Source organism: Xenopus laevis, chromosome 3L (genome assembly GCF_017654675.1).
Source record: "Xenopus laevis strain J_2021 chromosome 3L, Xenopus_laevis_v10.1, whole genome shotgun sequence".
NCBI lineage: Eukaryota > Metazoa > Chordata > Amphibia > Anura > Pipidae > Xenopus > Xenopus laevis.
The window spans coordinates 145,365,408-145,389,972 of NC_054375.1; the positions used below are offsets into that span (position 1 = coordinate 145,365,408).

The 24,565-nt window shown below is 43.2% G+C and overlaps 1 protein-coding gene and 2 non-coding genes across 5 annotated transcripts in view; 2 read left to right on the plus strand and 1 right to left on the minus strand.

The window, feature by feature from the left end:
- Window positions 1-845: 845 nt before the first annotated feature.
- clec4m.L (C-type lectin domain family 4 member M L homeolog) overlaps window positions 846-24,565 on the minus strand; it is a 29,388-nt gene continuing 5,668 nt past the window's right edge. Inside the window, exons 2-9 of one of the 3 annotated variants that reach the window (XM_041587218.1) lie at window positions 12,595-12,738; window positions 9,838-9,927; window positions 8,712-8,819; window positions 8,005-8,067; window positions 6,246-6,293; window positions 4,851-4,993; window positions 2,390-2,502; window positions 846-2,268 (exon numbers count right to left, since the gene is read on the minus strand). In XM_041587218.1, the coding sequence (XP_041443152.1) occupies window positions 2,124-2,268; window positions 2,390-2,502; window positions 4,851-4,993; window positions 6,246-6,293; window positions 8,005-8,067; window positions 8,712-8,819; window positions 9,838-9,895 (678 nt within the window). In that variant the 5' untranslated portion in view covers window positions 9,896-9,927; window positions 12,595-12,738 and the 3' untranslated portion in view covers window positions 846-2,123. Of the gene's footprint in view, window positions 2,269-2,389; window positions 2,503-4,850; window positions 4,994-6,245; window positions 6,294-8,004; window positions 8,068-8,711; window positions 8,820-9,837; window positions 9,931-12,594; window positions 12,739-18,942; window positions 19,842-24,565 lie in introns of those variants that run through there. The other 2 variants (XM_018253653.2, XM_018253654.2) reach the window with 2 other exon arrangements.
- trnah-gug lies at window positions 22,310-22,381 on the plus strand. Its single transcript has one exon. It is a non-coding gene; the product is annotated as a tRNA-His (tRNA).
- On the plus strand, window positions 24,192-24,284 carry trnai-uau. The gene is given in 2 exon segments: window positions 24,192-24,229; window positions 24,249-24,284. It is a non-coding gene; the product is annotated as a tRNA-Ile (tRNA).

Below are 24,565 nucleotides of genomic sequence, written 5' to 3' on the forward strand. Positions count from 1 at the left end.
GTTTAGTTTTCCTTTAACAAACTAATTAAATATGACCTGTCGTCTCCTTCTGGTGTTACCCCATTTCTCTACCCACCTAATCCCTGCCAGTTCCCCTTTCCTTGCCCCCCTCATCTCTCCCTAGCAATGTGGTAACTGCCATCTTATTATACGTAACACCAAGAAATATACAGCATCGGTCTTTATGTTCATTTATTTCATACACATATATTTCATACATTGCTGGTATTGTACAGTGATAAAAAAAACATTCATAAAAAGATATAAAAGTACAATTACATTCAGCCCTCTCCTATTGGTTGCTCACCAGCCACTTAGAGAACATGTTCCTGTATTATAAGTGCAGTATAATAGTGCTACATGCTGTTCTCTACACAGGGCAAGCGACATACATTGACATATTATATATTACTTTGAAAGCAGCAAGTAAGTTGCAGGTAAAACTTAGTCCCTGTGTAAAATGTGAAGCAATAGAATTCTTAATGAATCAGATGAAAATTGAGTGTAGGACTGGCCAGATATGGGATGACTTTGACATAGTTGGCCAGCTTAAATATATTGCAATATATGGACAAACAATCCCTGTTTTGTTTAAAGGGTAAGGCATTTTTAGTAGCTGTATGCACAAAATGTCTTAAGGTCTGGCCACATGAGCAGATTCGGGGAGATTAGTCTCCCCAGCGACAAATCTCCTCTTCTACGGGGCGACAATCTCCCCCAACCGCCTTCCCCCTGCCCTTCGCTGGCTAAAACGAAAAATCGCCTGGGGGAAGGCACACTCGACGATTCATTTTCCCGAGTCGCCCGAAGCTGCCTCACGAGGAAACTTCTTGTGTCTTCGGAAAATGAAGCGCCGCATGTGCCTTCCCCCAGATGATTTTAATTTTAGCCGGTGGAGGTCAGGGGCAGCGTCGGACTGGGGGGCCCACCATGTTGCGCCGGCGCTACGAGTTTGTGCGCATGCACTGGTGCTCTGAGTTTGTGTGCATGCGCCAGTGCGGAATGTTATTCCGGCATTACCAAGGCTTCTTATCGCAGATGTGGGTGTGGATCTGGGTCGGCGGGGCCCACAAAAGCCGGGGGCCCACCAGGTTTTTTCCCGGTGTCCCGTCGGCACCAGTCTGACCCTGGTCAGGGGGAAGGCAGTTCGGGGAGATTGTCACCCCGAAAAAGTGGAGATTTGTCGCTAGGGCTGCCCCACTGCCTCTTTAAAACCAACCGCAGGTAAAACCATCATCCTGCCTGGCTAAAAGATGTGAGGGGGCAACCCTAGAAAATAGGGTTGCCATCTGGCCAGTATTTTACCAGCCTGGCCATAAAAATTATGCTTAATCCCAATGTTATTAATAGGAGAAAAAACAGAAAGAATATAGGAAGGCCGGTATTTTTTTCCAGAAAAGGTGGCAACCCTACTAGCAACCCATAAACCATTGGTCAACCTTTTTAGATCCAGGACCCAATTTTGATTTAGCCCAGACAGGCAATAAGAGCAGCTGTTATAGACCACTGCTTTGTATTAGAGTTGCATTCTACAGTTTGAGTCTGACTGGAGGCCAGTTAGGATAAGCTTAGGGCTGAACGGTTATTTGTTATCTTAGTTAATATTAAAAGCAGGGTTGCCATCACTAATCATGGGGCATGCTACTAATTTAACAATTAGGTCATTGAGACCTGCTCCCCTAAGTAGAATGGGTCCCAATAGAAACAAACTGCCCCATTTACAAGTGGGCACGCCCATGTTGAGAAAATTCAGTTGCTGGAGAACACTTGAGGTAAAAGAGGAAAAACTCCACAGCACAGAAAAACAAAGATCTGCTCTTACAGCCAAACAGGTGGCTCTACCCTCAAGGCCAGGGTGCTAGTGAGCAAGGGTAGCTTGAGATAAGAACCATCTCAGTCAGGGGGCTCACGTGGGAATCTGCATACACAGAATTTTATTCTCTCTTACCCACTATCTGCTTAGACCACAATCATAATAGGTCAGAGCATTGCTGGGAGAATCGGTTTTCCTGTATTCCCTGTTCTCGTTGCTCTCCAATGTTCAGACAGTAAAAGCTATTTTAAAATAAATGAATCAACCCCACCATGCTTCCTGGAGCCCACAGGTTGCACAGTGATTAAAACTATGTGCGGGGTGGGATTCTTTTCTCACAAATGGCAAAGCAATAGCTGTAAGTGCACGGGACATCGTTCCACTCTCCATGAGTCCACATGTGGGCACAGTCTTCATTCTTCAGATGATCATTTGGTTCTCCTTCCTTCCAGAACCTATGAAGAGACAAACCTAAGCTTCAGGCTACATCCACTGGTGCAGAATTTGTGCATAACAGTCCATGCAGCGAGAATTCATAGGGCTTTTCAGCTCAACAAACCATTCCTCTACACCTACTTATATGTTGTTTCGTAGTCTGTTCCATCAACCCAGATCCATATGCCTTCCTCATCCGTGTCACTGAGGCCAATCCAGTAACGACCATCCTGAGTGGTTTCATGGAGGAAGTCCTAGAGGGGCAGAGAGTTAAATCTTCATTACCTGATGGTCAAGAACTGCAGGGAAAGAGACATTGGTGCTCCTAATTTATCACTGACACCAGCACCAATTGCAAGCTCTGTGTTTCCTATTCGATAATTCAGCATTGTTCTCAAGCATCAGTCACAGGGGGACTTATTAAAATTTGCCCACCAGACCTTGGTCTAATAGTTCAGAATAATAACAAGTCAACATTAAAGAGATACTGTCATGAAGTGCTGCTGATTTTTTTATATTTAATTTTAAAATCTGTCATGGGGCTGGACATATTGTTAGTTTCCCAGCTGTCCCCAGTCATGTGACTTGTGCTCTAATAAACATCAGTCACTCTTTACTGCTGTACTGCAAGTTGGAGTGATATCACCCGCCCCCCAGGCAGCCTAACAACAGAACAAGAAGGTGGCCATAGACGTAACAATTACAATCTTTCGTGAAAAAGATGTTTCCAAGAAAGATCCTTCATTTCGAGCTGAATCGTCAGATATACAGGAAGAAACAATAGAATTCTACCTGTATCTGACGATTCAGCACTAACAATGGCCGATGTTCGGGTGCCTTCAAGGACGCCCAATCAAAATTTCCGACCAGCCGATCGTCAAGCAGACAGATATCCAAGCCTTCTGCCGATATTGGCCGGCTCTTTTTCCACCATACATGCAATGAATATTGTACGAAAAAATTATAGTATGATATTATCTGTGCATCTATGGTCACCTTTACACAAGATAACAGCTGCCTGGTAGATCTAAGAACAGATAAAGGTCCAGGTCCTGCTGCGACACATTCAGATATATTGAGTAGGAGAAACAACAGCCTGCCAGAAAGCAGTTCCATCTTAAAGTGCTGGCTCTTTCTGAAAGCACATGACCAGGCAAAATGATCTGAGATGCACCTACACACCAATATTAAAAAAATACACTTGCTGGTTCAGGAATGAAAATAAATAAATAAAAACTACATCATAAAAATCATGACAGAATCCCGACTTTTCTTCAGACATTTTTTTGCATCTGAATGTGATGCACGGCTAAAAAAGTTTGGGGGCCCCCAATCTATAGGCAAGCCCTACATTACAATCTAATCTGTTCTGACACCTTTAGGGCAGAGACACGCGCTGCGATTCGGGGAGATTAGTCGCCCGGTGACAAATTTCCTCTTTTTCGGGGTGACTAATCTCCCTAAACTACCTCCTCTGCCTTCCTGCCGGGTAGAATGTAGATTGCCGGCGGAATGGCACTCGTGCGCTTTGTTTTCTGAAGTCTCCCGAAGTTTCCTCGTGAGGTGACCAGAAAACGAATAGCGCCGAGTGCAATCCCGCCTGCCGTTATCATTTTAGCCAGCGGGAAGACAGGGGAGGCAGTAATCTCCCTGAATCTGCCTGTGGGCCCTGACCCTTAGGGTTAGTTCACACGAGGAGATTAGTTTCCTCGTGAGGCAACTTCAGAAAATGAAGCGCTGTGTGTGGTTTAGCACAGCGACTTTTCATTACAGCGGATGGGAAGACATGTGAAGGCAGTTCGGGGAGATTGTCGCCCAGATGAAGAGGCGATTCGCCAGGCGACTAAATCTCCCCGAATCTCCTCGTGTGGACTAACCCTTAGGCAGGACCAGCAACTCAAGACTCTCAGAAGAGGATACAACCCAAGTACTGTAGATTACAACATACCAGGAAACAACTGCTAATATACAAACAAAAAAGAGAGACAAATCAGGGATCACTTGTCACAACCTACAACTTAAGGCCTTCAGAAAAAGAGCCAGAGAGCTGCAACACACACTATAAAAATATGAAAAGCTAAGTAACATTTCCAGATCCACCACTTCTGGCATTTAGACAACCCCCCAACTTGAGAAGACTTATTATAAAAAGTTCAGCTATGGAACCAACCCATTTGGAAGGAAGAAATGCAAGACATGCCCACACATCCTCTACTCAGATAAAGTGCCAGTTCCTGGCACACTAGATGAATATAATATCCACGGCCACTACACTTGCATATTTGTGGCGAGCCCACAATAGCCCGGGCATAGGGCGCCAATATTTTAGGGGCAGTATGCCAACCCAGCCACATTGGGGAATGCGCAGGGGATCCGACGACTGCTCCCGGCCAGCGCTCCGCCACTGTCCCAGAGGTAGACTGCGCATGCGTGTGCACACTCGCAAAGGGTAGATGAGCATGTTTGCAAGGGGAGGGAGCAGGGAGTTTTACCTTCCGGCCTAGGGGCGGCCAAAACAGGAATCTGGCCATGTGCCTATGGGCACTGACACTGTCTCTCACTGACTGTCAGATGTACTATCCTCACCATGTACTATACTCACCTGTTCATTCTCACTGGTGATGACAACCAGGTCGCTTTCCCTTTTCAAACACAGGTCCCGGGCTTTATTCCAGTCCATTGTGTTCTTGGAGAAATAGTAGCAGCTTCCATTAAATTCCTTCCAGCCACTGTCACAATTGCTCCCTGGAAAAGGACAATGATGGGTCAAACTATCTTGGTGGAGTAGTACAGACACCTACTCTGAAATGGTAAAAGCCAAGAATGCTGTTGGACTATAACTCTCACTAGCTCACCTTATCAGGGGTAAAGGGCTTAGTATATGACCCTACTTCCAGAGCAATGACATCTGATTAGCCCTCCCAGAAGTTTTTTTACTGCTAATCTTATTCATGTATTTGGTCTTACACCATGAGGCACAGGGCAGGGGGAATAGGATGAGGATCACTTAACTGTAATGCAAAAGATGGAGTCTAAGTTCCCTACAAGGCCCCATGCATTTCTTTATTATACTTTTCTGCACATGAAGTGGGGTTAAGGAGGATGTGGGAGGAACAATATTTAGCTTCCACCCCCATCTTGCAAGAAGAAGGAGTACAAGGGCATAACCCTATAATTGGAAGGGACATACAATTTCCCTTGAGCACATGTCTACAAAGCATTATGCTATAATGAGAAGGGCCTTCACAAAGCCACCCAGTTAATTTACATAATCAGTTGAGGTTTAAGTAGGCTTAACAGAGTGAACAGTTGTGGTTGTGGTTATGGAACGCTGTGACATTGCTCACATGATAAACCCAGTAAGTCAACTCCATGATGTGTTATTGCATATTCTCAAATTTATTGCATTGGCAGAAGAATGCTCATAAATTTGATGCTTTACAGCAGTGGTCCCCAACCAGTAGCTCGCGAGCAACATGTTGCTCTCCAACCCCTTGGATGTTGCTCCCAGTGGCCTCAAAGCAGGAGCTTATTTTTGAATTCCAGGCTTGGAGGCAAGTTTTGGTTGAATAAAAACCAGGTATACAGCCAAACAGAGCCTCCTGTAGGCTGCCAGTTCACATAGGGGCTACCAAACAGCCAATCACAGCCCTTATTTGACATCCCCATGGACTTTCTCATGCTTGTGTTGCTCTCCAACTCTTTTTACATTTAAATGTGGCTCACGAGTAAAAAAGGTTGGGGACCCCTGCTTTACAGCATGGTAGTTGAGGGTGGGAGGAATTAACAATGACACAATCATGTTTTACTGTGGGGCCACTAACATATTCCAAAGGCCCCTCTTCCTTGAACACCCACAATGCAAGGCCTTAGGTGGCACAGCTTTGGATAGACATGACAGTTTTGCACTTTGCACTACACACAACCTCGTGCTGGACATTGCTCTGTATTGTTACATGACCTGCTCCACACACCAGTATCACTCTCACTGCCTTACTCTGTGATGTTTCCTCCAGTAGCTTCAGTTTGTAGAAAAGCACAGAAACTGCAAGAGACAAAAAGCAGTTGGAAAGCAAATGATTCACAGAGTATTTATATGAATTCACGTCATTCTGTAACTGACAAACGGGACCCATAGATGAGGCATTCCAGATTTTTGGGGAAATTGCACAAGTTTGTTGCAGAACAAAGGGGAACCTCCATTGTTGTTAACACACAATTCTGCCAATTCTGCAAAAATCAGGTGTGACTCACTGTGTTTTTTAATATTTCTTAGAATGGTGATGTTTATTTGGCACAAAATAACCCATAAAGGCCTCCTCAGTTATTATTATTTGGAACATTATTTTATAAGCTAGAATCTGCTTAGAATATTCTCTCTCTGCATATTGCTGTGTGTATGTAAGGGTACAATCTATGTGTGCTTACTTGTCTAAGCCATTCACAGATATAAGCAAAACTATGTGTCGAGTGTCCAGTGCAGATTCTGGGGTTCAGAATATTTTGAGGACCCCTGGAGTTGAGAATGGAGCCATAAGGGCAATGGTCCACAAAAAGATGAATCGTTTGCTACTTCTGCGGGCGACGAATCTCCTGTAAATGCTTTCCCACCGGCGACATAGAGAATCACTGGTGGTGAAACCCATGTGTTGCCCAAAGCTGGCCATAGATGTTGAGATTTTTAAAAGATCAGATCCTCATCATGAGACCACAATATTCTCGGAACGATCGTACGATCGTACAAATTTACCATCAACTAAAAACAAAGGGGAGCTGCCTGCTTGGCCCTGCAAACATAGAGAGATTGCACTGGGGCCGACAAAGATTTTTTGACCTGGCCGATCAATTTCCTGACAGATGTCGGCTGAAAAATCGTAAGATGTACGATCGTTCGAATCCCACTAACCGCACGATAATTTCGAAGGATTGGTCGGACTTCCCTAAAATCGGTCGTTGGCCAAGAAGAATCGTTGCGTCTATGGGGAGCTTTAGTCTTCCGAAGTCAGAACTTCATGCAGCTTTGGAAGATCGAAGTAACATCTGGGTTTCACCACCAGTGATTCAATTTATCACAGGAGTGAAAGCATTTGCAGGAGATTAGTCACCCGCAGGGGAGGAGATTTATCTCAGGGTGACTAATCTCCCAGTGTGGACAAAGGGCCCAAAACATTGTCATGCATTTGGATCATCTATGGTCTTGTTTTAATTATGGATGCACCGAATCCAGGATTCAGTTTAGGATTTGGTTTGGGATTCGGCCTTTTTCGGCAGGATTCAGATTTGGCTGCTGAACGAATCCTAATTTGCATATGCAAATTAGGGGTGGGGAGGGAAATTACATGACTTTTCGTCACAAAACAAGTAAGTAAAAAATGTTTTCCCCTTCCCATATAGGAACCCAAATTAGGATTTGGGTTCTGTATTCGGCCGAATCTTTAGTGAAGGATTCGGGGGTTCAGCCGAATCCAAAATAGTGGATTCGGTGCATCCCTAGTTTTAATGCTGAGTATAAGAAACTCAATATATTAACTTTTTAAAGACATAATTTTGAAATTAAAATCAACAAATTTGACTTATTTGCATGTTTTCAGCCTCAACTGTGTTTCCTCCATTGGCATTTTTTCCATCAGTGGAGAAAAAAGACATATGAGGTAAGTCATAGGCCTTCAGTTAGTAATAAATAAAAGCCACTTTATTCAGCTGGGAAGTGTTGACTGTAACATCCAAGATCCCCAGTGAACCAATCACAGGCTTACCATTGTTCTTGAGTTCACTGTAATCTCTACTCTTGTCGTCCTTCGATGTTTCAGATTTGGATGCTTGTATAGAAAGAGAAAAAACTTATTTAAAAGAGCCACTGAACACCAACATGTTTCTGCAGAACCTGATACCTTCCAGATTATATTACATCTGTCCAAACTATTAAAATGTGTTTTTTTAATAGTAGTTATATAGGTGGTCTTATTGAGGGACAACCCTCATGTTGGCCTAAATGTATATGCATCTAAATGAATGAGGGCAGATAGATAAAGGAGAAGTACGGGTGAACTGAGATCATGGATGGGGGTTTTTTCTAGAATATGGCCACTTGCCCGCGGCTCACTAAAAAAAGTCTCTCAGCCTGTGCAACACTATTGGAACCTTTTGTTTAACAAGAACAAAGGCTGGACACCCTGAACACCATTCTGTGCCGTATGTACTCCTTTATAAATATTTACTAAAAAAAGTCTAACCCAAAGGCACCAGTAGTCAGGTCCGGACTGAGAATTAAAATAGGCCCTGGCATTTCAGGTACACAGAGGCCCAATCAGCCCCCACCAGCCCACTAAATACTGACTTTCTATGGCACCTTATAGCAGCCCCTCTGGCATTTGCCAGAACCCATAGTCATGCCAGTCCGGGCCTGCCAGTAGTCAATTCTATTTGCCCAAACAGACTAAAGGAAAACTTCATTGTGACTGACCTTTAGATAAGAACATGATGAAGAGGGTCAGGATGAGGATGTATGAGAGGGCCAGCAAGCCATAGGTGAGGTACGTCGATCTTCTTTGGAAAAGGGGGGATTTTTTAACTATAGATATAAAAGATAAGATTTAGACTTTAACATGGGACACAGTCTGTTTGTACCTCATGACCTTACAACTGAATTAAAATTAATTTCTCAGCTCTAAGGCCTCTCATAGCAACATCATTCAAGGCTGACCAGGGCTGTATGAAGCCACAATCGGCCATGCACAGAAGATAAAGGTACACCATTTTGCAAAGTATCCAGCGACAAGCTGGAAAGGTTTTTTTTTTTTCTAATCAAATTGAATTTACCCTATAGGCCTAGTGTCGACTGGGATACCAGGGGCCCACCAGAAAACCTTAGGCTGAGGGCCTGCTTTTCAACTATTATTATCTCCTCACTCAACCTCTTTATTCTCCTTGCCTCTTTTCTCTACACACTAAACTCTAGGGAATAGGGAATGACCATGAAATAGGCCAAATGGTTTGAAGCAAGAGGCCCACTGACACCTTGGCCCACCGGGAGTTTTCCTGGTAGCCCAGGGGGCCAGTCCTACACTGTATAGGCCCCAGGGGCAGCCCCCTAAAGCTGCTGGTCTAGGTACTGGATCTCAGGTGCATTTATGGTAAATAAGGGCCGGGGACTGGACTATCCACAATGAACCAGTAAAGTCTCAAGATGGCAGAGGTTACATTATAGTTAATACTAAGGAAAATACAGATCATAAAAGATCTGAAAGTGCCCACCCCTCACTCTCAGGTAGGAAAGGCACTGGGGATTTCTATACCACTATAACGGAGACAGACCCAGGGGCCAATTTTAGTTAGTTATCTAAACACGCATCTGACTACTGTATAGAGGGTCCTCTTGCCAGATTTGTTGTGTGCACCAGTGGGAGATACAATGAAGGGTTAACGTTGATGGACAGTTTTTCAACTGCACTCCTCGCAGCAAACAGAGATCCCGGGGAATTGCCCCACAGGAAGTAATTAAAAGACGTATCCTGCGGTGGTGTTTGTGGAAATGTAATTGTCTGTATTTCAATGAGCGCTCGGAATGATTGTTTGCTGAAGACAATTACCTGAACAGCCCAGCTCAGTATCCAGCCTCTCACAGCTTGTGCTGAATTCTGTATCCATAGTCAGGGCGTTTTCACGCACCCAGTTTGCACCTACTTCAGGGAAGAAACACATGATAAAGGCAGAATTCCCTCATATAATGACTATGGTGCAATATAGGAAATGCACCCACTTTTAGGGCAAGGACACACAGAATGTTTTGTCGATTACGATTAACGTCAGCTACAGCGATAAAATGTCCCTTGTTTCCCCTCCACCGCCTAACATACAAATCACCGCCGGGGATGTTTCCCCAAGAGCCAGTGACGTAACTAGAGGGGGGCGGGCCCTGGCGCGGTACGCGCTGCCGGGCCCCCCGCCCCCCTCCATACACCCGGAACCGCCCGGGAATCGTGGCGCGTGAGCTGCTGGGGGGGCCCTGAGGGGGTGCGGGCCCTGGCCCAATCGCACTCCCTGCTCCCCCGGTAGTTACGCCACTGCCAAGAGCTGCCTGAGGCCTCCAGCAGGAGCCACCCCCACTCACCCACTATACTTTAAAAGTACCTGGCTTTTAAGCAGGTTACCTGGCTCCTGGTAACCTGCTTGGTGCTTTGTGCATGCGGTGGGGAGCAGGGGACATTGGGTGGGTGGGGGCAGCAGGTACAGGGAGGGCTGGGTAGGAAAACACAAGGCCCCTCTGAAGATTTTTTGTGCTGGGCCCCGTGAGCCGCTGTTATGCCACTGGCTACTGCCACACAAGGCTGATGTGCCAGCTGAGAATCATCCAATCCGTGGCCTCTGCATCAGCCTGGGTGCAGACACACAAAGATGGATTTTTTTATGCGGAAACCCGTTAGTATGTATTTTCATACCTAAATCTGCTCCATGTGTCTGCACTCAGGCCAACACAGTAGGGCTCATTTACAGACACTTGGCAAATCATAGACAAATTGGTTTTGGAGTATATGAAAATGAAAAATTTGTAAAAAACAAATTTGTAAAAAAACAAAGTTAGTACTTAGTCCAGTTCACTCCTGCCGATCCTGCTTCAGTCTCTCAACTGTGATTTGGTTATACATGTATAAAGAGTGGATCAGCGCCTCTGGCAACGGAGAAAACAAACAACAGGGAGATGCAAAGTATATAGTGTAGTATTTCCAAACTTCAAATTATACAGAAATAGGGGAATAGTGCTATAACCGATTCCTTCTTCTTTAAATTCAGATTGAACTATCCAAAAAGAATATCCAGTGCACTTCCCCTTTAAATAGCCTTTGAATCCTCTTTATCATGCATATGTGATCCTTACAGGTACTTGCCAAGACCGAGTGAAATGCCTACTTACAAGAGAATAGTGCTTAACTCGCATGTAGCGTTTATCTGTACTGGTTTATTCTCCTCTTCGGACACTCCGTGGGTATCCCCATATAAAACAGGAAATACATCGTGTCATCCGTTTTATTTTTGGGGTATATGCTATTTTAGCAGCAAGAGCTGTGCATGGGTCCACTGCCTGTCTCTTACTTAAAACATTTATTTGTGCATTTCATGCACAGTGTAAATTCATATTAATACATCCAAACAAAGCTTTTAGCACAACACACCACAATGCAGTGTCTCCCCCTGCCTACATAAGCAATTGATAACCCTCAGAGAGATCAGCCCGGTGCACAATATTAGGGGATCAGCTACCTAATAATTGGTCTAAGAAAAAGGATATCGGCACAGAAGGCATTAGGGAGCACCCTGCTCGTTTATTGTGCGGATATGCAACGTTTCGTCAAGCATGGGTGTGTCCCCGAAACAATAAACGAGCAGGGTGCTCCCTGCAACGCTAATGCCTCCTGCGCCAATATCCTTTTCCCCCGCTGCCTACCTCATGTTGGCCACTCCCTCCTGACGGTTTTCGCGCTATTGGGCGCATCATCAGAGGAGGAGGCACCTGGATAGTAACCCCAGCAACCAATCAGTGATTAGCTTTTTTAAGCCAGCTGCAGTTTGAACAATGAAAGCAAGCATTTGATTGGTAGCTATGGGTTACTGCTCAGATGCAAATTTGCCTACTGTTTATAAATGAGCCCCAGAGCCCCAGAGCCTCTGAGTACACAGACACAGGAGCAAGTGGAGGCTGACAGATGTCTATGTAGCGGGAGCCGTAGACGCTGTGGCATAACTAGCCTTTTCCGCCCCCCCTACAAAATAAACCCAGCCCCCTTGCCCACCCACTCAAGCACACATGCCGTCCACTGCTTAAGAACTTTGGTTGGGGAGCGGAGATTTCAGTGCAGCGGTCTGGGCCAAAAGTGTGAAATCAATGGCATGTTTCCATTTCATCAGAACTTGGATAAGTCTTTTTTTGGCCTCATCTAAGATTTAAATCCTTAGCAACTTCTAATACCCTTCTATTTAGCAGCATATCTATCTATCTTCTATCTATCTATCTATCTATCTATCTATCTATCTCTATATCTATATATATATATACACACACACATTATTTACATGACATCTTGCAGAGAACACATACATATCACAGAGCATGTTGTGCAATGGTTTATGTTTGATATTTAACTTTCTCTGTGACATAAAAGCCAATAGAGAAGATGAGCAGAAGGTAATTAATATTTGGGGGCCCAGTAACCATCAGCAGACGGGTGGAGGGGTTGCTGGGAATCTTGGCATGCAAGTGATCGGGGGCCTGGAGCAAAAGTTATACTCCTGGTTTTACAGTACTTTGGAGCTTTATGGATAGCAGGTTTTCAGATAACAGATCCTATTACCTGTAAATCGTCCTGTGTGCCTTTTCGTCTAAGAAACGTTGGGGTTTCCCGCAGAAGATCTCTCTCCGCTTGTTCCTTTGCTACAGGGAAGGATGCAATGCAGTTTTTTTTTTTTTTCGTGTATTGTGAAAGAATTCCCAATCCCTGAAGAGAAGCAAAACAAATTCCTTATGGTTCAGCTGGATTCTGGAGGGGTTCCCAAGTGCACCAAGGCAAACACGGATAGGGCGGCAGAAGAAGAGAGATGGGAGACTTGTGCAGGGAGGAGGCTATTTTGCTGTATTCCTGCTGCTGAATAAGGAGGAATCACAAAACCATTGGCTTGCAATAAAGAGATATATGTAAGGAACATCTATGTAAAGAACTGGGTGCAGAGGGTTTAGAAAGCACCCCTCCTTACCCCCCCTCCCCAGTAGTGTATTCCAAGTAAATTGGCACCAGAACTGTGGGGTTAGTGGTTGAGAAATCAAGTCATGGAATGTGAGAGTGTTGGTACTTCCTTAAAATGACCCTCTCTCTCTTTTTTTTTAATGAAAATACCTTTAACCCTTTGCATTCTGCTGAAATGGGCAAGTTAAGGGCATTTGTTGATAAAGCACAATATTCCCGTAGTGCGGCGTTAAACCCGAAAATGTGTTACTGTTGCTGTTCTTGAAGGCAAGGGATTAAAGGGGAGGAATACAATAAGGTGTTGTACTATGCATCTTGCAAATCAGAGAGTTATGAGAAGAATGGGCCGTTATCCAAGCAGGACAGCTGGGGACCCTACGTCTGGAGGTCATTAAAGGAACATTAACATCAAAAAATAGGCCTAGGTCCCGTCTGTTTGACTTTTCAGGGGTGCGGCGCCAATGAGGCAAGTTGAAAACTCCAGTCAGGCGGCAGCACAGAGCAGGGTACCAACTGGCAATCTGTGGGTTCTGGCAAATGCCAGAGGGGCTGCTATAAGGTGCCATAGAAAGTCAGTATTTAGTGGGCTGGTGGGGGCAGTTTGGGCCTCTGTGTACCTGAAACACAAGGGACTATTTTCATTCTCAGTCCAGACCTGGACCGTACCAGGGAGAGCAAAAAGCTGGTCTTGGTTGAGAGAAAATTTCAGTTTTTTAAAATGGAAATTCAGCTTTTCTAGTGTGAGAGAGCACAATTGCACTCTCATCACTAGCGATGCACCCTCATCCCCCCTCTGGTGCAGGAAAGGTAAGTTCTGGGGAGAGCTGGGACTTATACTATTCAGGATAATATCTTCTATAGATTTGCAAGCATCCATGCATTTAAAGGGGAACTAAACTCCCTACTAATAAAAATAAGTACACCCTACCCTACATAGTCCTTCCTCCCTGCTACCACCCTAGCCTAGGTGTTTACTCCTGTTATTGCCCCTAATTCTTTACTCACCTCTCGCTGCAGATTCAGCCTAGCGGAGCTCATGGGTGCCATCTTAAGCTCTTTGATTTTCTTCAGGGGTTGAGCGCTGTATCAGCGCATGCGCAATTGGAGCAGACTTCCGGTTCGTGACAACTGCGCATGCACGGAAAGCGACAGAAATTGGCTAAGGGAAGACTCGAAGAATTCCGAAGAGCTGGAAGATTGCGCCCATGAGCTCTGCTGTGCTGAATCTGCAACGAGGGGTAAGTAAAGAATTAGGGGCAACGCCTAGGCTGGGGGGTAGCAGGGATGGGGGACTATGTAAAGTAGGGGGTTTAGTTCTCCTTTAAATGGTGTATACAAACTCGTATGGATGTGATGGTCACTTACTGGAATATGTTTCTAGTTTGGAAATCTGACCTTTGTGTGGCTCATAATACCCCACCCTCGCTGGGCTTCAGTTTAACATGCACACAGGAGACCGTTGCATAACGAAGTACTAAGCTTCACGTCATTTCTTTATTATTTGGAACAGGCAATAAAAATGCCTTCAAGTGGGATGTGTGTTAATATTCAGCTTATACTCTGCATGCCCTTGTCCCATATCGTCGCACTTGCACAACAGCCGCTAATAATTAACAGCAAAGTGAATCGCAGGAGGTCATTTTCTGTTTCAAACATGTATTTATTATATATTCATTCCCGGCACACTCCAAGCCCCAAATTGTACTGAAAAGATTTTAATTAAAGGACAAGTATATACATAATGCTACGCCATTCATTGTGAAAACTAAAAACTTGGCCTCCCGAGTGTACGGCTCCTAAATCTTCTATGGTCACTTATCACAGGATTAAGACTATGGAGGAACCTGCTAAACAATAATTCATTTGGCACCTTTTAGGCAACTGGTTGTATAATGGTAGCAGTTTAGAGAGGAGGTCGTAGAAATAAAAAATGAAGTCCCTGCTTCTCAAGACAGTACTCAGGACCTACTAACAGGATGTATTTTCTGGATATCCACCTCTTGGGATTGCTGATCAGATTAAATGGGTGGTTCACCTTTAAGTTAATTTTTAGTATGTTATAGAATGGCCAATTCTAAGCAACTTTACAGTTGGTCTTCATTATTTCTTTTTTTTTTTTTTTTAATTATTTGCCTTTTCTGACTCTTCATCTTTCAAATGGGGGTCACTGCCCCCCCCCCCATCCAAAGGAAAATACTTTGTAAACGTACACATTTAGGGGCCGATTCACTAAATTCGAGTGAAGGATTCGAAGTAAAAAAACTTCGAATTTCGAAGTATTTTTTGGGCTACTTCGACCTTCGACTACGACTTCGAATCGAAGGATTCGAAGTAAAAATCTTTGACTATTCGACCATTCGATAGTCGGAGTACTGTCTCTTTAAAAAAAAACTTCGACCCCCTAGTTCGGCAGATAAAAGCTACCGAAGTCAATGTTAGCCTATGGGGAAGGTTTTTTTGGAAAAGTTTTTTGATCGAAGGATATTCCTTCGATCGTTGGATTTAAATCCTTCGAATCGTTCGATTCGAAGGATTTAATCATTCGATCGAAGGAATTATCCTTCGATCGTACGATCGCAGAATTTGCGCTAAATCTTTCGACTTCGATATTCGAAGTCGAAGGATTTCAATTCCTAGTCTAATATCGAGGGTTAATTAACCCTCGATATTCGACCCATAGTGAATCAGCCCCTTATTGTAATTACTAATCTTTCTATACAGGCCTCTCCTGTTCATATTACATTCCCTTGTTCACATTACCCTAGCAACCAGACTGCTAAAATTGCAAACTGAAGAGCTGCTGAATAAAAAGCTGAATAACTCAAAAGCCACAAATAAAAAATGAAAACCAATTGCAAATTGTCTCAGAATATCACTTTCTACATTTTAGTAAAAGTTAATCTAAAGGTGAACAACCCCTTTAAGGGTAAGTAAGCACAACTGTCAGCTCTGCAGGACAGATATGAACCACAAGTTTGGCCTTTAGTATATACAATTCACAACTTAGGGCAGTGGCACACAAGGCATGAAAACTGCCCCCATTCAGCCTGTTAAATGGAAATCCAACTGTCACTAGCTCCAATGTTCCCAGCTGAATGCACTAGCAGTGACCAAGATCTAATTGACAAGCACACTCAGGTGAATCTTTCCGCTATGCTTTTCAGGTGCCATACTGATCAGTAACGAATCACCTCCAGGGCCCGGGTGAAGGCAGAGCAGTCGGGGCCCCCAACCCCCCTCCGGACGCAGTTTTCAGCATTGATTCACATCAGCACGACTGTCTGGAGGGCCCCTAGTTCCGCCCCGATACAGACAAATTCTAAAATCAAAATTAAAAAGTCAATTGATGCCAAATTCTGGATGGAGAAATTCATATATAACAAAAGAGCTCCACGTGGCTGTGTGATGCTTTGTTTATAAGCGTGGTGAAGCCCAGCATGCCGTGTAAGATGATTAAAGTCTTTGGATGAGCCGTCACAGCAAACATGGCTGCCACCACTCACAACAAACACAGACATGCAAATAAATAAACCCCCCCTGTGCAAAATAAGCATTTGTTTTACAGACGTTATAGAAAAGTAACATAAACATATACCAGTCTTATAAATAGGATATACTGTTTCCATAAGCAGCGCCGATCCGCGCCTTTATGCCGCCTGAGGTGGCCTTCCATTGCCGCTCACATTTTCTGCGCAGGAGGGGGTCGGGGCGCTGCACGACGCTAGTGCAGAGAGCGCAATTGCGCTCTCTGCACTAGAAGAGCCGAATTTCCGGGTTGAAAACCGGAAATTCGGCTCTTAGTTACCAGGAGCGGCATTTTTGCCGCCCCTGGTAACCAGGGGGGCGCTGCCGCCTGAGGCGAGTGTCTCAACTCGCCTCATTGGTGGAGCGCCCCTGTCCATAAGGGCAGAGACACGCTCATATTTGGGGAGATTAGTTGCTCAGCGACAAATCTCATCTTCTTCTGGCGACTAATCTCCCCAAACTGCCTGCCGCCTAGAAAGTAAATCGCTGGAGGGATGGCAATTTCGTTTTCCGAAGTCGCACTAAGTTTCCTTGTGAGGCAAATTCGGGCGACTTTGGAAAACGAATTGCACCGATTGCCATCCCGCCGGCGATTTACTTTCTAGCCGACGGGAAGCAGTTTGAGGAGATTAGTCGCCCGCGAAGAAGAGGCAATTTATCGCCGGGCCACTAAATCTCCCCGAATCTGAGCGTGTGTCTCTGCCCTTAAGGGGATGTTCATCTTCAGAGGTATCTCTGACAATGAACAGCCCATGACATTGCAAACATTTTTCTATTTGATGGTTTTTAAAGAAGCTTTACCAAGATATTTAGCTCCTCTTTGTCAGCCTTTAACAAATTTCCAATTTGTCGCCAACTGTGAGGTCGCCGACCCCCTGCTTGTGAGAGCGGTCCCTGCCCACAAGATGATGAAGTAGTAAGTTTGGTGATGCGGTGCTACTGCGAACGGTCCTTTAATTTGCATGTCATTGATAGAATAGGCTGAAGTGTGCCAGCCAATTGGATCACTGACACACAAATAAACCAGCTGGAAGGGGAAGCTGCAGAACTTTTGTTCGCCCTGCAAGTAGATTCATATGCCACAGACAATGATATTTAACAATTTGTGTTTTCTTAATGATTCCTTATTTTTTTAAAATAAGATCAGCAATCTAGAACTATTAGCTGAATGCTAGGGAACCCAAGAGAATAACAGAATAGAAAATGAATAGACCGATAAGTAAACTGTAGGCCCCTTTATGAATCTTCTAGGTTCCAGGCTGTGACTTTCCTAAGCAAATAGATGACTTTTTAAATTTCAGTTAGTGAAAGGCACGACAGCATGGCAAATTATTCCAAAACCAGAAAAATTAATATTGTTGCCTATATTGTAAAATTTTAAGCCAAGAAATAATTCTATTTACAAAAAGTGACTTGAACATTTTCTTTCAAAACATTTATAGAAAGTACTAGGGCTGCACTGAATCCACTTTTTGGGATTCGCCAGAATTCCTGAATCCTTCATGAAAGATTCGTCCAAATATCGAACAGGATCCTAATTTGCATATGCAAATTAGCTACAGGAAGGAAAAGTGGAAATAAATTATTTTACTTCCCTGTTTTGTGACAAAAAGTTGCTATTTCCCTTCCCGCACCTAATCTGCATTTTCGATGAATCCCCTAATCCTTTATGAAAGATTTGACCAAATAACGAATCAAATCCTAATTTCCATATGAAAATTAGGGGAAATATTTATATTTATATATATATATATATATATATATATAAAACCACAGCAGACTCCACTCTGAAAGTTCAAATGTGCAGTTTAAAGGGTAACTGTGACGCAAGCTTCCTGCAGTGTTTAATAAGAAGTTAAAGGAAAACTATACCCCCAAAATGAACACAAGCAACAGTTTACATCACATGAATTGGCATATTAAAGAATCTTACCAAACTGGAATATATATTTAAGTAAATCTTGCCCTTTTACATCTCTTGCCTTGATGCCTTTGTGATGGTCTGTGTGCTGCCTCAGAGATCACCTGACCAGAAATACTGCAGCTCTAACTGTAACAGGAAGAAGTGTGGAAGCAAAAGACAGAACTCTGTCTGTTAATTGGCTCATGTGACCTAACAAATATGGTTTGTTGGTATGTTTGTGTGCACCGTGAATCATACAATCCCAGGGGGGACGGCCCTTATTTTTTAAAATGGCAATTTTCTATTTGTGATTACCCAATGGCACACACACGACTAGAAAAGAATATTATTATTATGAAAATGGTTTATTTACATGAAGCAGGATTTTACATATTATCTGTTTCATGCAATATATTTTTATAGACAACTACATTGTTTGGGGAGGTATAGTTTTCCTTTAAGAAAGCCTTTGAACCGATCACTAAACAAAAATCAATTCAGGCTGTACACATAAAAAGGAGATGCAAATACACATTCGAAGCAATTTAATATGAAGGGGGTTTTGGCTTTTCCAGCGTCGTTGCGTATGAAGAAAGGCCTTCGGGAGATGCTGCCCATGGACCAAGCATTCAGAGTCAAGGTTACATGTGATACCGTACTAGTTAGTAACCTTGCAGTTTGGCAGGCTTTTCTTTAGCTCATCTATTCCACGGCCCTCAAATTTCCCATTCAGACTGAGATAACCGAGGGCAGGCAATGTGACACACACAGCTATGATAGAATTTAACGAGAGGTGGGTGTTATATTCTATCAGAAGCTTTTCCAGAGTTTTCACCCCAGAGAGGCACGCTAAACCAGCATCCGTCAGAGAAGAGATGTCTGTGAGAGCCAATGTGCGAAGGTGCTTTAAGTGACACCCAATGAGGTGCAAGGTTATATCTGAAATATCGCAGCCTTGAAGTTTTAAGTGCTCGAGACCCCTCAAAAATGGCAGCGATTTCTGAATTCCAACGTCTTTGACTCTGTATGTGCCGCAGAGGGACAAAGTCTTCAGAGCGGAGTAACTGCATATGGTCTCCACATGGTGGTTGGAGAAGGAGGACACGTTGCTTAGAAACAGATGCTCCAACTTTGGGAAAGTTCTGCCTTTGTTGGGGGGAGCTTTAAACAAATTCATGGGAAGTTCACACTGGGAAAGCTCGAGAGTTTTCAATGTAGACGGGAAGTAATAGTAGCTGAGGGAATGCAGGTTTGTCTGCTCCAAGTGCAGCGTCTTGAGGTGGGGGAAGCGCTTCTCCATCTCCTGGAGGATGGCCGGCGTTAGGAACTCCTGCTTCTTCACAGACTGCAGCATCCCTTTCAGCTTCAGCGTTTGCAAACTTGCCACAAATTTGTGTCTTATCAGGTGCCACAATGTCTTTGAGTTCAGCTGTTCAATAACAAGAGCAAAGCATTAGTGCATTAAATGAATTGTTCAGTATAAAAATAAAAACTGGGTAAACAGATAGGCTGTGCAAAATAAAATATGTTTCTAATATAGTTATTTAGGCAAAAATGCGATGTATAAAGGCTGGAGTGACTGGATGTCTAACATAATAGCCAGAACACTACTTCCTGCTTTGCAGCTCTCTTGGTTTCCACTGATTGGTTACCAGGCAGTAACCAATTATTGACTTGAGGGGGGGCACATGGGTCATAACTGTTGCTTTTGAATCTGAGCCAGGGTTGCCAGATGGGAGGGTTTTCAGACAAATTGGGCTACTAATTTAAAGCCCAGGTGGGATTAAAAAAGTACAAACTAGCCAAAGTACAGATTTGGGCTAATTTTGAAGTTCCTCTTGGCTGGTTTTGTAGCTGACTTTTGAAAATTAGACCTGGCAACTAGCGATGTGCGAGTTGGGCTTTTCCCGACCCGCACCCGCACGCCACACCTCTGCCTGCACCCACCTTCCGGGTTCCTTTTATAGACCCACGCCAACCCCCCTATGACATCACAAAAGGGGAGGGGCGAGAGGGGCGTGTCTACAAAAGTTCAAAAATCCGAAAAGTCAGAAGCCAGCATTTGGAAGGTCGCGGGCGACCCAGAAAGGGAGGTGTAAGAACATCACTACTGGCAACCCTGATTGATTTGAGCTGCATGCTGAGGATCAATTGCAAACTCACTGAACAGTGTGGGCACCCTTCAAGTCACTGACTAACTCAGAGTTAGAGAGCTGAAAAGCAGGAAGTAGTGTTCTGGCTATTATGTTACACATCCAGTCACTCCAGCCTTTATACATTACAAATTTGGCTAACTAACTATATTAGAAACATTTTTTTTTTATTTTGAACAACCTATCTATTTACCATGCTTTTATTTTTTACAGTGAACTGTTCCTTTAAGATTAACAATGAAAGAACCCTAGGGCAATGGCACATGGGGGGGAAAATCTGCCATCCAAGTGTATTGTAGAGTCATGATACTGTAAAGTAAATACCAAATGTTTTGCATGTAAATGGGTCAGCAAACACATGCAGTCTATTTTAAAGGCCATTGGGAAACTGACAGTAACTACTTTCCTGGTGTTCTCAAAACAAACCATCACCTGTTTCCTGTGCACATTTCTGTTGCTCTGAGGCAATGCAATGGGGTCAACGTTAACAATGTCTTCAAAGTCAAAAAAACAAACAACAAAAAAAAACGAGCTTCAAAAATATCTAAAGAAACGGTTACTGCATCATAGGGCTTGTGCTGAACGCACGTTTGGTCTATTAGTTGGGTTGTTTACCTTTAAATTAACCGTTCGTATGATGTAGAGAGTGATATTCTGAAACAATTTGCTATTGGTTCTCGTTTTTTCTCGAGTTGTAGCTTTTTATTCAGCAGCTCTCCAGTTTGCAATTTCAGCAATCTGGTTGCTAGGCTCCAAATTGCCCAAGCAACCATGCACTGAATAACAATGAATGAATAAGAGAGTGGAATATGAATAGGAGAAGCTTGAATAGAAAAATTAGTAATATCTAAAGAAACTGTTACTGCAATATAGGGCTTGTGCTGAACACACATTTTGTCTATTAGTTTAGTGAGGTTGTTCACCTTTAAATTAACTTTTATTATGATGTATAGAGTGATATTCTGAGACAATTTGCAATTAGTTCTCATTTTTTATTGCTTGTTGCTATTTAGCTTTTTATTAGGGATACACAAATCCACTATTTTCGATTCAGCCAAACCCCCGAAATTTTTGCGGAAGATTCGGCTGATTCTACTGAACCGAATCCAAATCCGAATTTGCACATGCAAATTAGGAGTGGGACAGGGGAAACATTTTTTACTTCCTTGTTTTGTGACAAAAAGTCAGGCACTTTCCCTCCCCACCCCTAATTTGCATATGCAAATCAGGATTCAGTTCGGCCGGGCAGAAGGATTCGGTTGAATCTGAATCCTGCTGAAAAAGTCTGAATCCTGGCAGAATACCGAACCGAATCCTGGATTTGGTGCATCCCTACTTTTTATTCAGCAGCTCTGCAGTTTGCAATTTCAGCCATCTGGTTGCTGGGGTCGAAATTACGCTAGCAACCACACACTGGTTTGAATAAGAGCCAGGAATATGAATAGGAGAGGCCTGTATAGAAAGATGAGTAATAAAAATTAGCAATAACAATACATTTGTAGCCTTACAGAGCATTTGTTTTTTTCAAAGGGGTGAGTGACCCCCATTTGAAAGCTGTAAAAAGTCAGAAGAAGGCAAATAATTAAAAAGCTATAAAAAAATAAATAATGAAGAAAAATTGAAAAGTTACTTAGAATTAGTTATTCTGTAACATACTAAAAGTTAACTGAAAGATCAACCTTTAATGCTGGCTGCTCTCTCATGCACACCTTGGGTATAATGGTTGCACCCAGTGTGGTGGCTCGCCGTGATCGTATAGTGGTTAGTACTCTGTGTTGTGGCCGCAGCAACCCCGGTTCGAATCCGGGTCACGGCAGTTGTTTTAGACATGGTTAATTTAAATGCTACTGCCTGGTTTAGCATCCTGTTCCATCTTAAGGTCAGTCCACACAAAAATAAATATCTGTGTTTTTGTTATTTCCTGCACTAAACGTGAAGTAAAGTAAATAAATGTGGTCTACTGGAGTTTTACATGGCCAGATAGTCAGTCTGTACAGCTTGCAACACATGCCTAGGTTTGAGCAGGCAGATTGGTCGACTTTTACCAAGATTAATAGTGACAGTCTCCCATTGATATTGTCAGACAGGCAATACATGCAGAGATATTATTATTAGATAATATAAATCTTTTAACCTTTCCAACTGAACGACCGATCGCCATGGTATGAAAATCGGAGCGATCCACATACAGTCCGAAAATCGTATGAATCTTCATTCCGTATGATAGTAACTTTGTGTCTATGGCCAGTCATACGAATCTTCGTGCCATGGCGATCAGTCGTTTAGTCAATAGGACAGGTTAGAAGATTTCTGCATTGCCTGACGATATCAATGGGTGACTGTCACTACTATTGGTCTGATTGGTTCTTTTTGCTGCTTTATTTCATCTGAGTGGTTAGTGCAGGAGGGCCCACACTTTACTAATGCGAGGTCTACTTTTAGTAATGTTGTCCAATTATGATCTACATCCATAAAAGCACTTTTAGCTTTCTGTTCCATGGAAAATATTATTTAAATATTATATTGATTTATGAGAGAATATATATTGTTTATATTTAACAATCAACAATTTCTTATGTAACCTTAAAGGGATACTGATATTTTTTCAAAATGAATCAGTTAATAGTGCTGCTCCAGCAGAATTATGCACTGAAATCCATTTCTCAAAAGAGCAAACAGATTTTTTTATATTCAATTTTGAAATCTGACATGGGGCTAGACATTTTGTCAATTTCCCAGCTGCCCCTGGTCATGTGACTGGTGCCTGCACTTTAGGAGAGAAATGCTTTCTGGCAGGCTGCTGTTTTTCCTTCTCAATGTAACTGAATGTGTCTCAGTGGGACATGGGTTTTTACTATTGAGTGTTGTTCTTAGATCTACCAGGCAGCTGTTATCTTGTGTTAGGGAGCTGTTATCTGGTTACCTTCCCATTGTTCTTTTGTTTGGCTGCTGGGGGGAAAAAGGGAGGGGGGTGATATCACTCCAACTTGCAGTACAGCAGTAAAGAGTGATTGAAGTTTATCAGAGCACAAGTCACATGACTTGGGGCAGCTGGGAAATTGACAATATGTCTAGCCCCATGTCAGATTTCAAAATTGAATATAAAAAAATCTGTTTGCTCTTTTGAGAAATGGATTTCAGTGCAGAATTCTGCTGGAGCAGCACTATAAACGGATTCATTTTGAAAAAAAATTGTTTTCCCATGACAGTATCCCTTTAACATAATAAATATCTGAATGAAAAGAATGAATTAGGAGGATGATATAGATAAGATGTTTGTTTATAGTGTCTTGAGATCTACTGATCACCAGCTAAAGGTCTACTGGTAGATCCCGCTCTACCTTTAGGGTACCCCTGGGTTAGTGGTAGGTTGGGAGATTGCAAGGCACGAGTTGATCGTCGGACATAAGGATTTATCTGCACTTCTATGACCAGCTATACATTGGCAGTCTGAAAGGAAGGAAAGATTAGCCCCAGTTCCTGCTGTTCATGCGGTTGGCCTGACTGAATGGAACAATAAAAACATAGCCATACATGTGTATTTGGCATATATTTGGCAATGTAGATCTACTTTAGGTCATCTCTATCAACCCTAACAAAATGTAATAAAACACAAAAACCCAAGTGCTCTAGTGGCGCAATCGGTTAGCGCGCGGTACTTATAAGACAGTAACTGATAAGCTATGCCGAGGTTGTGAGTTCGAGCCTCACCTGGAGCACAATTGTTTTACAGTCTCCAGGCTCCTTTGTTCCTTCCCCCCACCCCACAAGAAAAATAAACAGCAATGGGTCATAATGTTCCCAGGTCAATGACTACTACTTACACCACTTCAAATCATTCTTACGGGTGTTAAAGGAGATCTAAACCCTAAAAAGGAATATGGTTAAAAATGCCATATTTTATATAGTGAACTTATTGCACGAGGCTAAAGTTTCAGCTTGTCAATAGCAGCAATGATCCAGGACTTCAAACTTGTCACAGGGGGTCACCATCTTGGAA